Here is a 20,712-nt window from a genome sequence, read left to right on the forward strand (position 1 = left end):
TGGCCGACTATGAACTTTGTTTTAGTCCATTACATTTAATATGTACATTCTAGGCAATTCTATATGAATCACCACTATTTCTGATCCAGCTTATGTGTATATTGGTGTTGATACTTCCTTACTTAGATTTATGAGCACATATGAGAGTTTATGAAATCGTGTATAAAAATTGTATTATTAATTTTTGCTATTCTATACCAATTACGTATTGCCACACCACGTGGTACATTTTTTATGTACCACCTCAAAGTCTTAGGGTATGTGCACACGATGCAGATTTGGTGCAGAATTTTCTGCATAAAATCTGCACTAAATCTGCATCTCCTGGCAGAATCCGCAGTTGCGTTTTTTATGCGTTTTCTGTGCGTTTTTTATGCATTTTTTTCCAGTGGATTTCTATTATGGAGGGTGCAGAAACGCTGCAGAACTGCACAAAAGAAGTGACATGCACTTCTTTGAAATCTGCAGCGTTTCTGCGCAGATTTTTCTGCACCATCTGCACAGCTTTTTTTTTTTCACATTGATTTACATTGTACTGTAAATCACAGTGCAGTTCTGCAGCGTTTCTGCTGCAGAAAATCTGCTGCAGTTCTGCACTAAATCTGCATCGTGTGCACATACCCTTATAGTTTTTATGGTGTATTGTTGTTTATGTATCAAGAACATTTGTTGAGTTCTATGAAATACAGGCCTTTGTTTTTTGATGGGATGGCATGGTAATCCTTTTTGGAGATACTAATATAATAATTGCCCTATTTATCTGATGTTTCAATAAAAAAAAATGTCTGTCTTTTAATTTGATCATGCAATGTTCCTTCCATTTTATATATTTTAGAAACATTAAAAATGTGTTTTTAGGATAAGATGAGTGTCATGCATTTTAGTGCAGTATTAAATTATGAAATTTGTAGCGTAACAATACTGTAGTCACCGCCAGTGACAGCCACTGTGTATCGCGGACTGCTGCTGTTCGCATTCTGTCACACAAATGACAGCGTGTGAACCAACGGCTGTGACCTGCGGTGATATCCGTAAGGTTACTGCTGGTCAAAGCTGCTGATTTCCACTCTGTCACACAGCATCTCTGACCGGCGGTAAGTGGTAACCTTAACTGATGTCACTGCTGGTCAGACATTGCCGGGTATCACGGACCGCTGCTATACCAGGCAGTGTCTACTACAATTGGTGCCTATGAAGCTTCGTTCTCTGAACGGGTCTCCATATGCTAGAATTTTGGACGGTTCTTGTCGTGGGACCTCGATGTGGACTACAGCGGATACTTTGAGCTATTGCGGATCCGCGTGGGAGTTTTATCTTTAATAATTGGTGAAAGAGGGTAATTGTCAGAGAGTGTGACTTTTTTGTGTGTGTTTTTATTTCTTTTTACTACTGGGTTAGTAATGGAGGTGTCTGACTGACACCTGCATTATTAACACCTGGGCTTGGTGTCAGCCAGCTGCTGACATCAAGATCATCAAAAATTACCCCGATTGTCACTGCACCAGGGCAATTGGGATGAGCCGAGGCTAAGCATCAAAATTGGCATATGAAATATGATGCTCCACTTCTGGAGTGGCTGCAGGCTGATATTTGTAGTTTGGGAATAGCCCAGTAACAATGGCATTCCCAGCCTATTCATATAAGTCTGCATATTTCTGCCTTCCCTTAGCTGATTATTAAAAATAGGCTGGACCCCACACCCTTTTTTTTTCATTTATTTATTACTAATAAGTATATTAAAAACCCCAATATAAATTTTTTTAAAAATGCGTAGGATCCCCCTTATTTTTAATAAACCAGCTAAGGGAAAACGGATAGCTGTGGTTTTATATTAATAAAATGTCTCATTTTGATATACAGTCAGAAATTAATATGTGCATGTGCACTTTTAGTATTGCGTTCTGACGACAAGCAGCGCTGGCTTCTCCCTTTTTGTTATATATTAATAGACTAGGAATGCCCATGCTTATTGGGCCATTCCCAACCTACAAATATCAGCTGCCCGAGAACTGGCACATCATATTTGATGCGATAATTCTGGTGCTTAGCTTCAGCTCATCTCGATTTTCCTGGTGCTTCGGTAATTGGGATAATTTTTTTTGGGTGTTGATGTCAGTAGCTGGCTGACACCAAGCCACAGGGTTAGTTATGAAGAGGTGTCTGAGACACCCCCATTACTAACCCAGAAATAGAAATAAATAAAGACACACAGAAAAGTATTTTATTCGTTAAAAACACTCCCTGGACATTTACACTCTTTTACAAATTTATTAAAGATAAAACTCCCAATCTGGTCTTATGTAGTCCAAGAGATCTGCTGTAGCCCACATCAAGGTCCCACGATGAGCACCATCCGAAATTCCAGCTTGTGGAGCCCCATTCAGAGAACAGCGCTTCATAGGCACTAACTGCAGCAGACACTGCTGGGTCTCTCAGTGGTTCGCCATTCCCAGCATTCTCTGTGAAGGGCGATGACATCAGTAGTTTTAGCACTAACCGCCGTGCAGAGCCACTGTGTGAAAGTATGGGAAACGGTGGCTTTAACTGGCAGTAACCTTTCTGATGTCTCCACCAGTCACAGCCACTGTAAGCCATGTTACATGGTACGCCTGCCAATCACAGCTATGTAAATACTTGGCATGGCTGTGATGGGGCCGGAAGTGCACACAGCCTGAACACTTGCTGATTGACTGTGCTGTAGCTTTTCAACATATTCGGGTGTCGAACCTTAACAGTAACACAGATTTCCATTTAAAAGTCTGTGTACGGAAGTAAAGTTTCGTACAAACCCAGAACTTTATCATTTGGGTTTGCTCATCCCTAGTGACTATCTTTTTTTGTATTAATTATTTTGTGCTTATAATATGCATTCAATGTACTCTCTAGTCAAAATCCCCACTATTAATATGTAAACTGCACTGTATCCAGTGATAGAGACTTCAGTGGCAATTGAGACTTCTTGCCGAGAGTCTAAGAATAGTTAAAATGCCAACTCCCAGTTTCTCAGACACAAAATACACTACTGTTCAAACGTTTAGGATCACCCAGACAATTTTGTGTTTTCCATGAAAACTCATACTTTTTTAATCAAATGAGTTACCAAATGAATTGAAAATCTAGTCCAGACATTGATAAGGCTCGAAAAAAAGATTTTTATTTGAAATAATAATTTTCTCCTTCAAACTATGCTTTCGTCAAAGAAGCCCCTCCCACAATTTGGCTTGGCTTAATGGGAACTTTTTGCATACCATACGGTCAAGCTGCTCCCACAACAGCTAAATGGGGTTGAGATCTGGTGACTGCGCTAGCCACTCCATTACAGATAGAATACTAGCTGCCTGCATCTTCCCTAAATAGTTCTTGCATAATTTGGAGGTGTGCTTTGGATCGTTGTCCCTTTTACCTTGTAGAAATGTCCCACTTTACGAACACCAAAGCAACCCCAGACCATCACATTACCTCCACCATGCTTGACAGATGGCATCAGACACTCTTCCAACATCTTTTCTGTTCTGTATGATCCAAACACCTCAAACTTGGATTCATATGTCCATAACACTTTTTTTCAATCATCCTCTGTCCAATGTCTGTGTTCTTTTGCCACTCTGCACTGAAGGCCAGCATCCCGGAGTCGCCTCTTCACTGTAGACGTTAACACTGGCGTTTTGCGTGTACTATTTAATGAACCTGCCAGTTGAGGACCTATGAGGCATCAATTTCTCAAACTACAGACTGTAATGAACTTGTCTTGTTGCTCAGTTGTGCAGCGGGGCCTCTCACTTCTCTTTCTACTCTGGTTAGAGCCTGCTTGTGCTCTCTGAAGGGAGTAGTACACACCGTTGTGGGAAATCTCCAGTTTCTTGGCAACTTCTCGCATGGAATAGCCTTCGTTTCAAAGAACAAGAATAGACTGTCGAGTTTTAAATGAAAGTTCTTTTTTTCTGGCCATTTTTTAGAGTTTAATGCAACCAACAAATGTAATGCTCCAGATTCTCAACTAGCTCACAGGAAACAGGAACACATGGGCTACTTGCACAGTGAACAAGTCTGTAGGAACATGTTCACACACCACCAAGAAACTTGAAGACACAAAAGAGCATAGTAAAACCAAAAACACTCAACAAAATGCCCTGATTTTTACATCTTTTACTAGCACTTGCGGATTATTGTGATTTTTTGAAACTGAGTGTTTTTGGTTCTACTATGCTCTTTTGTGTCTTCTAGCTCAAAGGAAAGTCAGGTTTATAGGTTCTCTAATCAGCCAAACTGTTTTCAGCTGTGCTAACATACTTGCACAAGGGTTTTCAAGGGTATTCTAACCATCCATTAGACTTCTTACACAGTTAGCAAACACAAAGTACCATAAGAACAGTGGAGTGATGGTTGTTGGAAATGGGCCTCTATACACCTATGAAGATATTGCATTACAAACCAGACATCTGCAGCTAGAATAGTTATTTACCACATTATCAATGTATAGAGTGTATTTCCGAATCATTTAATGTTAGCTTAATTGGAAAAACTGTGCTTTTCTTTTTTTTTTTTTTTTTTTTTTTTTTTTATAAAAAGGAAATTTCTAAGTGACCGTAAACTTTTGAACGGTAGTGTATATTCACGTTGGATCAGAAAAAATGTAAGATTGTTTTTTTTTTGTTTTAATACATTGCACTCTTTATTTTTGTGTTGTATATAATTTACTGAAGTATCTTTTGTTTCAGGAACTACAACTATCATCGAGACCAGAGGCCTATCCTATTCCAACTCAGACATATCCCAGGGAATATTTTACATTTCCAAACCCCAAATCCCAAGATCGACTAAATCCTCCACAAGGCCAATGGCCAGATTATGAAGGCAAAGTGCATGTTCAAGGTGGAAGCAACCACTCTAGCAATACTTCTGTTCAAGTAAGAAGTTCACAGAAATTGATTGGCCACCTACTTCAATAACCTTGTTAATCTTTCTGTTAAAATGTATATCCAGGTTCTCAAGAAAATGGCTATATTGTAGGACTCTGCTTTATAATAATATTCTCTATTAGCTGATAACCTGTCTGAAGTCTGTTCTGCAAACTACACAAAGCAAAGCGGCGTCCTGCTCTCCAATTTTCAGTGTGAGCGCTATAAAATCTTATGACACATGCTTCCACACTGAAGATGGCACGTTAGTAGCAGGAAAAGGACACTGTTTAGTTTATTGTGACCCGCAGTACAGACTTTAGGTGGTACTCGCTGCAGGTTATCATCAGAAATTGAGTGATTTAGAAAAGTTATTACCTCTTTAGTGCCTGTTTTTTTAGTTCTAAAACTAGTGTTTTTTTTAACTCTGTACTATAGTTATTTATTTATTTATTTTTTAAAGCGAATTGAACATTCTCAAGAAGAGTTAAGAGATGAACCTGAATTTCATTCGAAACAAAGTCATTCAGAGTCTGTCATGGGAAATAATTTGGAGTTTTTAGACAGAAAGATGGATAACAAGGACAGTTGGATAAGTCAAACTTCTACTGTGGAATCGAGTACCTCCAGCCAAGAACATCTAAACAGTTCGATGATGACATATTCTTCCTCCTCATTGTTAAACAAAACTGGTCCTGGTCGTTGGAAAACTCCAGTGGCTTCTCATGCTCCTCCAGTTGCAGGGTCACAGCCTGTGAGAACGGATCTGCCGCCACCACCACCACCACCACCAATGCATTATGGAGAAGAATTTGAGAGATTAGAGGGTATTCCTATCGATTTACCACTTCCACCACCACCACCATCACAAAGTCAACTGAGCTCTCAAATGAACTCACAATCTGCTGCATTAGAGAGGAAAAAAAGAGAAGAACATCAGAGGTGGTATGAGAAGGAAAAAGCCCGCTTAGAGGAGGAAAGAGAAAGAAAGAGACGAGAACAAGAGAGAAAACTTGGAAAAGTGCAAACACCGGCTACTACTGCTCCACATGTTGTTGTTTCACAGTCTTCATTACCAGTACCGCCCTCAAATATTCCACTGACAAAACCAGAGAAACCTGCAAATGTTCCCCGTCCACAAGAAACCGTTATCCGTGAGCTGCAACCTCAACAGCAACCGCGCACAATAGAAAGACGTGACCTTCAATATATTACAGTAAGCAAAGAGGAACTTTCTTCTGGTGACAGTCTTTCTCCTGATCCGTGGAAGCGGGATGCCAAGGAGAAATTGGAAAAGCAGCAACAAATGCACATTGTAGATATGCTCAGTAAGGAAATCAGTGAACTACAAAACAAATCAGAACGATCTGCTGAAGAGAATGACAGGCTTCGCAAATTAATGCTAGAGTGGCAGTTCCAGAAGAGGCTCCAAGAGTCCAAGCAGAAAGATGAGGATGATGACGAGGATGAAGAAGATGATGATATGGACACTATACTTATTATGCAGCGCCTGGAAGCAGAAAGAAAAGCAAGGGTAATACCATTTTTGTATTTTATTTATTACTTTTTAATTAAAAAAAAATAATTATCATGGACCACATGCTCTGTGTTAAAGGAAACGTATCAGCAGGATTGTACTCAGTAAACTAGACACTGTCAGGTTTGCACTGTTACACTGATTACAATGATACCTTGATTGAGGAAATCCGTCTTGTTGTTTAATCTGTATTTGTAGTTTTTAGTTAGAGATTCTCTTGCTTAAAGGCGGACCTGTGGGCGGGGCTTTATGTGGTGCTCTGCGTACATATTCATCCTTATGGGCTTATGACAGGTCACTGATCCCTCAGTGAAGCACAAGAATCTCATTAACGGAAAACTACAAATACAAAATAAACAACAACCGCAAGACTGATTTCTTGAACCAAGGTATCATTGTAATCAGTATAACGGCGTCGATCTGACACTGTCTGTAGGTTACTGAGCAAAATCCTGCTGCCAGATTCCCTTTAAATGGAATCTGTCATGTGTAAATTAGGGGGGGGGGGTTTGAGTTAACCTTTTTAAATTTTACGATCTATTTAAAGAAAGCTCAGAATTTTCATATTTGCCACTAGTCCTTTTTCCTCCCTCTGTACAGTAGACTTTCAGCAACTTTTGTTTTGCCAAAATCTGACCATTCTTTGTCCATTAACTGATCAATATTTCTGCATTTATTTTATTAACCTAAACCACATTTCGGAGGGTTTCAGGTTTCAAAAGAATAATTTATACAACCAATGGATGAATTTAACGTCAGGTTATAAGCTTTTATTTACATAACATGGATAAGCTACATGACTTCTGTCAGGGAGTGAATACGAATACAGCAATACCAAACATGTCCAGTTTTTATTATTTTACTAGTGAAAAAAAAAATCAAAAGTTTTGAAAAAAAAATTGGGTTGTCACCATTTTTCGAAACACATAACGTTTTTATTTTTCGGCCAATGGAACTGTGTGATGGCTTTTTTTTGCAGGAATACAAAACATTTTTATTAGTACCATTTATGGATAGATGTGACTTTTTGATCGCTCATTACAGCCTTTTTGTGGAATTGAGGCTACCAAAAAAACATAATTTTGTTTTTCTTGAATTTTTGCCGTTTTACGGTGTTTACTGATCGGTTTAATTGTTTTTGTATTTTGATAGATCAGACTTTTCTGAACCTAGAAATACCACATGTTTGTTTTTTTTTATTTTTATAATATCTTTATTTTCAATGGGGGAAAAGAGTTGATTTGAACTTTTACTTTTTTTCTGTTCTTGTTAGCCCCCTTATGGGACCTGAAGATGCAATCGTCTGAACGCTTGTGCTATATACTGCAATGCAACAGTATCGCTGCATATAGCAGAGATCACGGTCTCCTTTGAAATCTCCATAATGACAGGCACAGGGGTCTTCAGCTGACCCCCAGCTGTCCTGACAACCCATCGGCGACCTGCGATCATGTCACAGGCACCCCATTAGGCAGAGAAAATAACACATGCTAACGTCTGCACGTGTTAAATGCCACTGTCACAGATTGACAGTGGCATTTAACAGGTTAACAATTGTGAGTGGAGCTGTTAGCAACAGATGCTGGCTGTAATACACAGCCATTGCTTGGTAGGTATGTTGCGGGCTCGCCGTGAGAGCTCACTCCATACACCTGCTTCTGACATGCATCGTACATGTTAGGCGGATGTCTTAAAGGGGTTAAATTCAGTAAAAAGTGGAAAATAAAAATTAAAAAATATACAGTACAGACCAAAAGTTTGGACACACCTTCTCATTTAAAGATTTTTCTGTATTTTCATGACTATGAAAATTGTAAATTCACACTGAAGGCATCAAAACTATGAATTAACACCTGTGGAATTATATACGTAACAAAAAAGTGTGAAACAACTGAAAATGTCATATTCTAGGCTCTTCAAAGTAGCCACCTTTTGCTTTGATGACTGTTTTGCACACTCTTGGCATTCTCTTGATGAGCTTCAAGAGGTAGTCACTGGTGTGCCCTGTCAGGTTTAATAAGTGGGATTTCTTGCTTTATAAATGGGGTTGGGACCAACAGTTGTGTTGAGCAGAAGTCTGGTGGATACACAGCTGATAGTCCTACTGAATAGACTGTTAGCGGCTTTTTTCTTGCCATAATACAAATTCTAAGTAAAGAAAAATGAGTGGCCATCATTACTTTAAGAAATGAAGGTCAGGTAGTCCGAAAAATTGGGAAACTTTGAAAGTGTCCCCAAGTGTAGTTGCAAAAACCATCAAGCGCTACTGGCTCACATGAGGACCGCCCCAGGAAAGGAAGACCAAGAGTCACCTCTGCTTCTGAGGATAAGTTTATCCGAGTTACCAGCCTCAGAAATCGCAGGTTAACAGCAGCTCAGATTAGAGACCAGGTCAATGCCACGCAGAGTTCTAGCAGCAGACACATCTCTACAACAACTGTTAAGCAGGCCTTCATGGTAAAATAGCTGCTAGGAAGCCACTGCTAAGGACAGGCAACAAGCAGAAGAGACTTGTTTGGGCTAAAGGACACAAGGAATGGACATCCACCGTGTCTTTGTGCGACGCAGAAAAGATGAACGGATGGCCTCTACATGCCTGGTTCCCACCGTGAAGCATGGAGGAGGACACTGTTGGGAATTTATTCAAAATTGTAGGCATACTGAACCAGCATGGCTACCACAGCATCTTGCAGCGGCATGCTATTCCATCCGGTTTGCGTTTAGTTGGACCATCATTTATTTTCAACAGGACAATGACCCCAAACACACCTCCAGGCTGTGTAAGGGCTATTTGACCAAGAAGGAGAATGGCCTGGCTTCCACAGTCACCAGACCTGAACCCAATCAAGATGGTTTGGGGTGAACCTAGAATATAAGACATATTTTCAGTTGTTTCACACTTTTTTGTTAAGTATATAATTCCACATGTGTTAATTCATAGTTGTGATGCCTTCAGTGTGAATTTACAATTTTCATAGTCATGAAAATACAGAAAAACCTTTAAATGAGGTGTCCAAACTTTTGATCTGTACTGTATGAAAAAAAAACACAAGTTCAAATCACCCCCCCTTTTGCCGAATTAAAAAATATAAAATAAATACACACAATTGGTGTTGATGTTTTTGTAAAAGTCCGATCTAGCAACATCTAGCAATACAATAATCGGATTGGTAAATCTCATAACGAAGAAAAAAAATCTAAATTTTAGGATTACTTTTTTACTTTTTCTTTTTTTTTTATTTCGCTGCAGCATTACAATAAAATGCAAATAAGGCAATCAAAACATCAAAATGGGATAAGTAAAAACCTAAGCCCCATATCACGAAAAATGAAATATTATGGGTCTTGGAAAATGAAGACAAAAGCAAACAATTTTTTTCTTACAAATTTCCTCATTTCTTTCTCCACTTACCGTAAATAAAAAAACAACAGCAAATGTTTGGTATTTGGGTTTTCGTACCAACCTGCAGAATCATATTAATGTGTCAGTTTTACCGCATAAGGATTTGTTCACACATATGCGTTTTTATAATGCTACTTTTAGCTGCATTTTGTAGTACCAGCTATGTCTGAGATTTCAGAAATCTCAAACACAGCTTGTTTTTTTTTTGTCCTCAGTATTTTGTGGTGAAAAAAGGCTGAAAAAGCATATCGGGTTTTGCTGCTTTTTTTTGTTTTCAAAACCTGATGAAGTAGAGTCAGATTTTTTTTGCTCTAAACCTTATCAGGCATGCACAAGAGACAAATGTAGCAGGACCCAAAACCAAGCAAAACCTGCTTTTCTGCAGAAAGTTTCTTACTGTCAAGAGAGCAGGTTGTGCAGCAAAAGCGTAACTTGTGAACATAGCCTAACATGGTAAATATAGTGGGGAAAATAAGAATTTGATACACTGCCGATTTTGCAAGTTTTCCCACCTACAAACAATGAAGAGGTCTGCAAGGTACACCTCACCTGTGAGACAGAGTCTTTAGTAAAAAATCCAGAAAATCACATTGTATGATTTTTACATAATTAATTTGCTTTACGTTTCCTTTAGTTCTTTACCAAGTTTGCACACACTGCAGCAGGGATTTTGGCCAACTCCTCCATACAGATCTTCTCCAGATCTTTTATGTTTCAGGGCTGTTGCTGGGCAACATTGAGTTTCAGCTCCTTCCGAAGATTTTCTATTGGGTTCAGGTCTGGATACTGGCTAGGCCACTCCAGGACCTTGAAAATGCTTCTTACAGAGCCAATCCTTAGTTGCCCTGGCTGTGTGTTTCTGGTCATTCAGTGGGAAAAACAATATATTGTATGATTTTTACATAATTACTTTGCATTTTATTGCATGAAATAAGTATTTAATACAATAGCAAAAACAAACTTAACATTTGGTTCAGAAACCTTAGTTTGCAAAAACAGAGGTCAGTTGTTTCCTGTAGTTCTTGACCAAGTTTGCCCACACTGCAGCAAGGTTTCGGGGCTGTCACTGGGCAACTTTGAGTTTCAGCACCCTCCAAAGATTTTCTATTGGGTTCAGTTCTAAGGACTGGCTAGGCCACTCCAGGACATTGAAATGCTTCTTATGGAGCCACTCAGTTGCCCTGGCTGTGTTTCTTGTAATTGTCATACTAGAAGAACCAGCCACGACCCATCTTCAATACTCTTACTGAGGGAAGGAGGTTGCTGGCCAAAATCTTGCGATACATGACCCCCTCCATCCTCCCTTCAATATGGTGCCCGTCTTGTCTCCTTTGCAGAAAAGCACCACCAAAATATGTTGTTTCCCCCACCATGCTTCACAGTTGGGATGATGTTCTTGGAATTATACTCATCCTTCTTCTCCTTCCTAACACAGTGAGTGGAGTTTTACCAAAAAGTTCTATTTTGGTCTCATCTGACCATATAACCTCCTTCAATACATCCCTGGATCATCCAGATGGTCATTAATGAGTTTCAAATGCGCCTGGACATTTGCTGGTGTGAGCAGGGGGATCTTGCATGCCCTGCAGGATTTTAATCCATGATGGCGTAGTGTGTTACTAACGATAATGTTTGAGACTCCAGTCCCAGCTCTTTTCTGGTCATTGACCAGATCCTTCCGTGTAGTTCTGGCCTGACCGTTCTCAGAATCCTCTTTGGCCCACTAGGTGAGATCTTGTATGGAGCCCCAGACCGAGGAAGCGTGACAGTCATCTTTTGTTTCTTCCATTTTATAGTAATTGCGACCATAGCTGGTTCGTTCTCACCAAGCTGCTTGCCTATTTTCCTGTTGCCTATCCCAGCCTTGTGCAGGTCTACAATTTAGTCTCTGGTGTTCTTAGAAAGCTCTTTGGTCTTGGCCATGGTGGAGAGGTTAAAGTGTGATTAACTGTGTGAGTGGACAGGTGTCTTTTATACAGGCATCAAGTTCAAACATTTGCAGTTAATAACAGGTAGTGCAGAGTAGGAGGGCTTCTTAAACAAAAACTAACAGGTCTGTGAGACCAAGAATTCTTGCTGGTTTGCAAGTGATCAAATACTTATTTCATGCAATAAATGCTAATTGATTATGTAAAAATCCTGCAACGGGATTTTTCTGGATTCCTCTCCATTCTTTGTAGGTGGAAAGACTGGCAAAATTGACAGTACATCGAAAACACTGCTCAAAAAAAAAATAAAGGGAACACTTAAAACAATGTAACAAAGTCAATCACACTTCTGTGAAATCAACCTGTCCAGTTATGAAGCAACACCGATTGTGAATCCGTTTTTCCTGCTGTTGTGCAAATGAAACAGACAACAGGTAGAAATGATAGGCAATTAGCAAGACATTAGCAATTTTTATCGTGGGTACGCTTCATCTGTGAGAGACAGAATCTTTAATAAAAAATCAAGAAAAATACCATTGTATGATTTTTACATAATTCGCATTTGATTGCATGAAATAAGTACGGTATTTGATACAATAGAAAAACAGAACTTATTATTTGGTACAGAAACCTTTACTTGCAATTACAGAGGCCCGACGTTTCCTGCAGTTCTTGACTAAGTTTGCACACAATGCAGCAGGGATTTTGGCCCACTCCTCCAGATGGTTTAGGTTTCGGGGCTATCACTGGGCAACAGTTTCAGCTCCTTCCAAAAATGTTCTATTGGGTTCAGGTGTGGAGACTGGCTAGGCTGCTCCAGGACCTTGAAATGCTTCTTCCGGCGCCGCTCCTTAGGTGCCCAGTCTGTGTGTTTATCATTTGCACTAAGCACCATACCATTTCCCTCACGGATCAATAAATGATAGTATTGTGTCTGTGGTGTCCGCACTGCATTACCATAGCTTACCAAGAGGGAATCTTCATATAAGGATTTTTTTCTTATACAACGTTGTTATAATTACTACCCAGTTGTGGGATTTTTGCATGCATATATGGCTGTGCCACATGATCTGTTATTTTCTGTGCAATACCTCTTGCCTTTATCTTTTAAGGCAGGCTATGTGCACACGTTGCAGATTTCCTGCAGAACTGCAGCTTTTTTTTACCGCGCAGAAACGCTGCAGATCTGCAAGTGATTTACAGTACAATGTAAATCAATGGCCAAAAAAAAATGCTGTGCTCATGGTGCGGAAAAATCTGCACAGAAAACGCAGCAGATTCAAAAAAGGAGCATGTCACTTCTTTTGTGCAGTTCTGCTGCGTTTCTGCACCCTCCTTAATAGAAATCTGCAGGGGTAAAAAAAATGAAGAAATCCGCACAAAAATCTGCAGCGTGTGGACAGACCATAACGGTTTTGTGTTATCAATTAATAAAATTTTGCAATTTTTTTTAGCAAAGTCTCCTTTTTTGGATAGGTTTATGTACTAAATTACTGGGGATATTTTTTGGCTAACTTGTTAAAGTGTTGCAATTAAATAAAAACAAGCTCCTTTCCAAGGATGTGAACACTGTCTCCTGGCAGTCAGGTGACCTTGTCTCGCGTGTGTGCTGCAGACAATCTGCGGCCGCTGATGGGCTGCAGCCTTCACAGTTCTAACAAATGTCTGAGGGCAGTATGAAGGCTGCAGCTGGTCAGCGGTGGCGGAGGTCATTAATATGCCACAACCCTTTAAGCCCGAAGTACAGACTTATGACTGCTAAATATGATTTCAGTGCATTTTACTACTTACACTCTAATCTTTTTCTTTTAACTCTCTGTTGACCTCTTCCAGTAGTCACAGAAATACTGTGAATAAAGCATGTTCTCATCTGGCAGTAAAATGTAGGTTAAATACAATATGTTAACTAAACAAAGAAATTGTCAGACATGTTGATAGTTTGCAATTCAACATAACGTATTTTTCATTTTATTAAATTCATGGCCTACTTTTTGGATAAACCAAAAGTATGAGGCTGAGGGGGATCTGACTACTTTTAGGAGCAGCTGTGCTTTGGTATGTGCACACGTTGCGGACTTTGCTGTGGATCCGCAGCGTTTCCGCAGCTGCGGATCTGCAGCAGTTTCCCAAGAGTTTACAGTACAATGTAAACTTATGGGAAAACAAAAACGCTGTGCCCATGCTGCGGAAAAAGCCGCGCGGAAACGCAGCGGATTATTTTCCGCGGCATGTTAATTCTTTGTGCGGAATCCGCAGCGTTTTTCCATCTGCTCCAATAGAAAAATGCAGATGGAAAACCGCAGCAGAATCCGCAGTAAAAACCGCGATAAATCTGCAGTAAAAACCGCGATAAATCTGCAGTAAAAACCGCAGCGGTTTTGCACTGCAGATTTATCAAATGTGCTGCGGAAAAATCCGCAGCGGATTTTTCTACGTGTGCACATAGCCTTAAACAGTTTTGTCCCATTCACCTGAATGATGTTAAGCTGCAAACTGCAAAAACTACAGCACTGCAGTACGGAGGGGTGGGCAGTCTGAAGAGGCAACAGCACTGCAGTACGGAGGGGTGGGCATTCTGAAGAGGCAACAGCACTGCAGTACGGAGGGGTGGGCATTCTGAAGAGGCAACAGCACTGCAGTACGGAGGGGTGGGCATTCTGAAGAGGCAACAGCACTGCAGTACGGAGGGGTGGGCATTCTGAAGAGGCAACAGCACTGCAGTACGGAGGGGTGGGCATTCTGAAGAGGCAACAGCACTGCAGTACGGAGGGGTGGGCATTCTGAAGAGGCAACAGCACTGCAGTACGGAGGGGTGGGCATTCTGAAGAGGCAACAGCACTGCAGTACGGAGGGGTGGGCATTCTGAAGAGGCAACAGCACTGCAGTACGGAGGGGTGGGCATTCTGAAGAGGCAACAGCACTGCAGTACGGAGGGGTGGGCATTCTGAAGAGGCAACAGCACTGCAGTACGGAGGGGTGGGCATTCCGAAGAGGCAACAGCACTGCAGTACGGAGGGGTGGGCATTCTGAAGAGGCAACAGCACTGCAGTACGGAGGGGTGGGCATTCCGAAGAGGCAACAGCACTGCAGTACGGAGGGGTGGGCATTCCGAAGAGGCAACAGCACTGCAGTACGGAGGGGTGGGCATTCCGAAGAGGCAACAGCACTGCAGTACGGAGGGGTGGGCATTCCGAAGAGGCAACAGCACTGCAGTACGGAGGGGTGGGCAGTCTGAAGAGGCAACAGCACTGCAGTACGGAGGGGTGGGCATTCTGAAGAGGCAACAGCACTGCAGTACGGAGGGGTGGGCATTCTGAAGAGGCAACAGCACTGCAGTACGGAGGGGTGGGCATTCTGAAGAGGCAACAGCACTGCAGTACGGAGGGGTGGGCAGTCTGAAGAGGCAACAGCACTGCAGTACGGAGGGGTGGGCATTCTGAAGAGGCAACAGCACTGCAGTACGGAGGGGTGGGCATTCTGAAGAGGCAACAGCACTGCAGTACGGAGGGGTGGGCATTCTGAAGAGGCAACAGCACTGCAGTACGGAGGGGTGGGCATTCTGAAGAGGCAACAGCACTGCAGTACGGAGGGGTGGGCATTCTGAAGAGGCAACAGCACTGCAGTACGGAGGGGTGGGCATTCTGAAGAGGCAACAGCACTGCAGTACGGAGGGGTGGGCATTCTGAAGAGGCAACAGCACTGCAGTACGGAGGGGTGGGCATTCTGAAGAGGCAACAGCACTGCAGTACGGAGGGGTGGGCATTCCGAAGAGGCAACAGCACTGCAGTACGGAGGGGTGGGCATTCTGAAGAGGCAACAGCACTGCAGTACGGAGGGGTGGTCAGTCTGAAGAGGCAACAGCACTGCAGTACGGAGGGGTGGGCATTCTGAAGAGGCAACAGCACTGCAGTACGGAGGGGTGGGCATTCTGAAGAGGCAACAGCACTGCAGTACGGAGGGGTGGGCATTCTGAAGAGGCAACAGCACTGCAGTACGGAGGGGTGGGCAGTCTGAAGAGGCAACAGCACTGCAGTACGGAGGGGTGGGCATTCTGAAGAGGCAACAGCACTGCAGTACGGAGGGGTGGGCAGTCTGAAGAGGCAACAGCACTGCAGTACGGAGGGGTGGGCATTCCGAAGAGGCAACAGCACTGCAGTACGGAGGGGTGGGCATTCTGAAGAGGCAACAGCACTGCAGTACGGAGGGGTGGGCAGTCTGAAGAGGCAACAGCACTGCAGTACGGAGGGGTGGGCATTCTGAAGAGGCAACAGCACTGCAGTACGGAGGGGTGGGCAGTCTGAAGAGGCAACAGCACTGCAGTACGGAGGGGTGGGCATTCTGAAGAGGCAACAGCACTGCAGTACGGAGGGGTGGGCAGTCTGAAGAGGCAACAGCACTGCAGTACGGAGGGGTGGGCATTCTGAAGAGGCAACAGCACTGCAGTACGGAGGGGTGGGCATTCTGAAGAGGCAACAGCACTGCAGTACGGAGGGGTGGGCATTCTGAAGAGGCAACAGCACTGCAGTACGGAGGGGTGGGAAGTCTGAAGAGGCAACAGCACTGCTGTACGGAGGGGTGGGCATTCTGAAGAGGCAACAGCACTGCAGTACGGAGGGGTGGGCAGTCTGAAGAGGCAACAGCACTGCAGTACGGAGGGGTGGGCATTCTGAAGAGGCAACAGCACTGCAGTACGGAGGGGTGGGCAGTCTGAAGAGGCAACAGCACTGCAGTACGGAGGGGTGGGCATTCTGAAGAGGCAACAGCACTGCAGTACGGAGGGGTGGGCAGTCTGAAGAGGCTACAGCACTGCAGTACGGAGGGGTGGGCATTCTGAAGAGGCAACAGCACTGCAGTACGGAGGGGTGGGCATTCTGAAGAGGCAACAGCACTGCAGTACGGAGGGGTGGGCAGTCTGAAGAGGCTACATCACTGCAGTACGGAGGGGTGGGCATTCTGAAGAGGCTACATCCCTGCAGTACGGAGGGGTGGGCATTCTGAAGAGGCAACAGCACTGCAGTACGGAGGGGTGGGCAGTCTGAAGAGGCAACAGCACTGCAGTACGGAGGGGTGGGCAGTCTGAAGAGGCTACATCACTGCAGTACGGAGGGGTGGGCATTCTGAAGAGGCAACAGCACTGCAGTACGGAGGGGTGGGCATTCTGAAGAGGCAACAGCACTGCAGTACGGAGGGGTGGGCATTCTGAAGAGGCTACATCACTGCAGTACGGAGGGGTGGGCATTCTGAAGAGGCAACAGCACTGCAGTACGGAGGGGTGGGCAGTCTGAAGAGGCTACAGAACTGCAGTACGGAGGGGTGGGCAGTCTGAAGAGGCTACATCACTGCAGTACGGAGGGGTGGGCAGTCTGAAGAGGCTACATCACTGCAGTACGGAGGGGTGGGCAGTCTGAAGAGGCTACAGCACTGCAGTACGGAGGGGTGGGCATTCTGAAGAGGCTACAGCACTGCAGTACGGAAGAGGCTACATCACTGCAGTACGGAGGGGTGGGCATTCTGAAGAGGCTACATCACTGCAGTACGGAGGGGTGGGCATTCTGAAGAGGCAACAGCACTGCAGTACGGAGGGGTGCGCAGTCTGAAGAGGCAACAGCACTGCAGTACGGAGGGGTGGGCATTCTGAAGAGGCTACAGCACTGCAGTACGGAGGGGTGGGCAGTCTGAAGAGGCTACATCACTGCAGTACGGAGGGGTGGGCAGTCTGAAGAGACTTTAGCACTGCAATACGGAGGGGTGGGCAGTCTGAAGAGGCTACAGCACTGCAGTACGGAGGGGTGGGCATTCTGAAGAGGCTACAGCACTGCAGTATGGAGGGGTGGGCATTCTGAAGAGGCTACAGCACTGCAGTACGGAGGGGTGGGCAGTCTGAAGAGGCTACATCACTGCAGTACGGAGGGGTGGGCAGTCTGAAGAGACTATAGCACTGCAGTACGGAGGGGTGGGCATTCTGAAGAGGCTACATCACTGCAGTACGGAGGGGTGGGCATTCTGAAGAGGCAACAGCACTGCAGTACGGAGGGGTGGGCAGTCTGAAGAGGCTACAGAACTGCAGTACGGAGGGGTGGGCAGTCTGAAGAGGCTACAGAACTGCAGTACGGAGGGGTGGGCAGTCCGAAGAGGCTACATCACTGCAGTACGGAGGGGTGGGCATTCTGAAGAGGCAACAGCACTGCAGTACGGAGGGGTGGGCAGTCTGAAGAGGCTACATCACTGCAGTACGGAGGGGTGGGCATTCTGAAGAGGCTACATCACTGCAGTACGGAGGGGTGGGCAGTCTGAAGAGGCTACAGCACTGCAGTACGGAGGGGTGGGCATTCTGAAGAGGCTACAGCACTGCAGTACGGAAGAGGCTACATCACTGCAGTACGGAGGGGTGGGCATTCTGAAGAGGCTACATCACTGCAGTACGGAGGGGTGGGCATTCTGAAGAGGCAACAGCACTGCAGTACGGAGGGGTGGGCAGTCTGAAGAGGCAACAGCACTGCAGTACGGAGGGGTGGGCATTCTGAAGAGGCTACAGCACTGCAGTACAGAGGGGTGGGCAGTCTGAAGAGGCTACATCACTGCAGTACGGAGGGGTGGGCAGTCTGAAGAGACTTTAGCACTGCAGTACGGAGGGGTGGGCAGTCTGAAGAGGCTACAGCACTGCAGTACGGAGGGGTGGGCATTCTGAAGAGGCTACAGCACTGCAGTATGGAGGGGTGGGCATTCTGAAGAGGCTACAGCACTGCAGTACGGAGGGGTGGGCAGTCTGAAGAGGCTACAGCACTGCAGTACGGAGGGGTGGGCAGTCTGAAGAGACTATAGCACTGCAGTACGGAGGGGTGGGCAGTCTGAAGAGGCTACATCACTGCAGTACGGAGGGGTGGGCATTCTGAAGAGGCTACAGCACTGCAGTAAGGAGGGGTGGGCATTCTGAAGACTATAGCACTGCAGTACGGAGGGGTGGGCAATCTGAAGAGGCTACAGCACTGCAGTAGGAGGGGTGGGCATTCTGAAGAGGCAACAGCACTGCAGTACGGAGGGGTGGGCAGTCTGAAGAGGCTACAGCACTGCAGTACAAGGGGGTGGGAATTCTGAAGAGACTATAGCACTGCAGTACGGAGGGATGGGCATTCTGAAGAGGCTACATCACTGCAGTACGGAGCGGTGGGCATTCTGAAGAGGCAACAGCACTGCAGTACGGAGGGGTGGGCAGTCTGAAGAGGCTACAGCACTCCAGTACGGAGGGGTGGGCATTCTGAAGAGGCTACAGCACTGCAGTAAGGAGGGGTGGGCATTCTGAAGACTATAGCACTGCAGTACGGAGGGGTGGGCAATCTGAAGAGGCTACAGCACTGCAGTAAGGAGGGGTGGGCATTCTTAAGAGGCAACAGCACTGCAGTACGGAGGGGTGGGCAGTCTGAAGAGGCTGCAGTACAAGGGGGTGGGAATTCTGAAGAGACTATAGCACTGCAGTACGGAGGGATGGGCATTCTGAAGAGGCTACATCACTGCAGTACGGAGGGGTGGGCATTCCGAAGAGGCTACATCACTGCAGTCCGGAGGAATGGGCATTCTGAAGAGACTACAGCACTGCAGTATGGAGGGGTGGGCATTCTGAAGAGGCTACAGCACTGCAGTAAGGAGGGATAGGCATTCTGAAGAGGCTACAGCACTGCAGTAAGGAAGGGTGGGCATTCTGAAGAGGCTACATCACTGTAGTATGGAGGGGTGGGCATTCTGAAGAGTCTACAGCACTGCTGTACGGAGGGGTGGGCATTCTGAAGAGGCTACAGCACTGCAGTACGGAGGGGTGGGCAGCCTGAAGAGGCTACAGCACTGCAGTACGGAGGGGTGGGCAGCCTGAAGAGGCTACAGCACTGCAGTACGGAGGGGTGGGCAGCCTGAAGAGGCTACAGCACTGCAGTATGGAGGGGTGGGCATTCGGAAGAGTCTACAGCACTGCAGTAAGGAGGCATAGGCATTCTGAAGAGGCAACAGCACTGCAGTACGGAGGGGTGGGCAGTCTGAAGAGGCTACAGCACTGCAGTACGGAGGGGTGGGCATTCTGAAGAGGCTACAGCACTGCAGTAAGGAGGGGTGGGCATTCTGAAGACTATAGCACTGCAGTACGGAGGGGTGGGCAATCTGAAGAGGCTACAGCACTGCAGTAAGGAGGGGTGGGCATTCTTAAGAGGCAACAGCACTGCAGTACGGAGGGGTGGGCAGTCTGAAGAGGCTACAGCACTGCAGTACGGAGGGGTGGGCAGTCTGAAGAGGCTACAGCACTCCAGTACGGAGGGGTGGGCATTCTGAAGAGGCTACAGCACTGCAGTAAGGAGGGGTGGGCATTCTGAAGACTATAGCACTGCAGTACGGAGGGGTGGGCAATCTGAAGAGGCTACAGCACTGCAGTAAGGAGGGGTGGGCATTCTTAAGAGGCAACAGCACTGCAGTACGGAGGGGTGGGCAGTCTGAAGAGGCTGCAGTACAAGGGGGTGGGAATTCTGAAGAGACTATAGCACTGCAGTACGGAGGGATGGGCATTCTGAAGAGGCTACATCACTGCAGTACGGAGGGGTGGGCATTCCGAAGAGGCTACATCACTGCAGTCCGGAGGAATGGGCATTCTGAAGAGACTACAGCACTGCAGTATGGAGGGGTGGGCATTCTGAAGAGGCTACAGCACTGCAGTAAGGAGGGATAGGCATTCTGAAGAGGCTACAGCACTGCAGTAAGGAAGGGTGGGCATTCTGAAGAGGCTACATCACTGTAGTATGGAGGGGTGGGCATTCTGAAGAGTCTACAGCACTGCTGTACGGAGGGGTGGGCATTCTGAAGAGGCTACAGCACTGCAGTACGGAGGGGTGGGCAGCCTGAAGAGGCTACAGCACTGCAGTACGGAGGGGTGGGCAGCCTGAAGAGGCTACAGCACTGCAGTACGGAGGG

The 20,712-nt window shown here is 45.4% G+C and overlaps 1 protein-coding gene across 19 annotated transcripts in view; it reads left to right on the forward strand.

Moving 5' to 3' along the window:
* The window catches only part of AFDN (afadin, adherens junction formation factor), a 447,314-nt gene that overhangs the window by 330,812 nt on the left and 95,790 nt on the right, over nucleotides 1–20,712 (forward strand). For all 19 annotated transcript variants that reach the window (XM_069769255.1, XM_069769252.1, XM_069769245.1 and 16 more), the window contains 2 exons: nucleotides 4,719–4,907; nucleotides 5,362–6,432. In XM_069769255.1, coding sequence (XP_069625356.1) covers nucleotides 4,719–4,907; nucleotides 5,362–6,432 — 1,260 coding nt within the window. The remainder of the gene's footprint in view (nucleotides 1–4,718; nucleotides 4,908–5,361; nucleotides 6,433–20,712) is intronic.

Source organism: Ranitomeya imitator, chromosome 5 (genome assembly GCF_032444005.1).
Source record: "Ranitomeya imitator isolate aRanImi1 chromosome 5, aRanImi1.pri, whole genome shotgun sequence".
Lineage (NCBI taxonomy): Eukaryota > Metazoa > Chordata > Amphibia > Anura > Dendrobatidae > Ranitomeya > Ranitomeya imitator.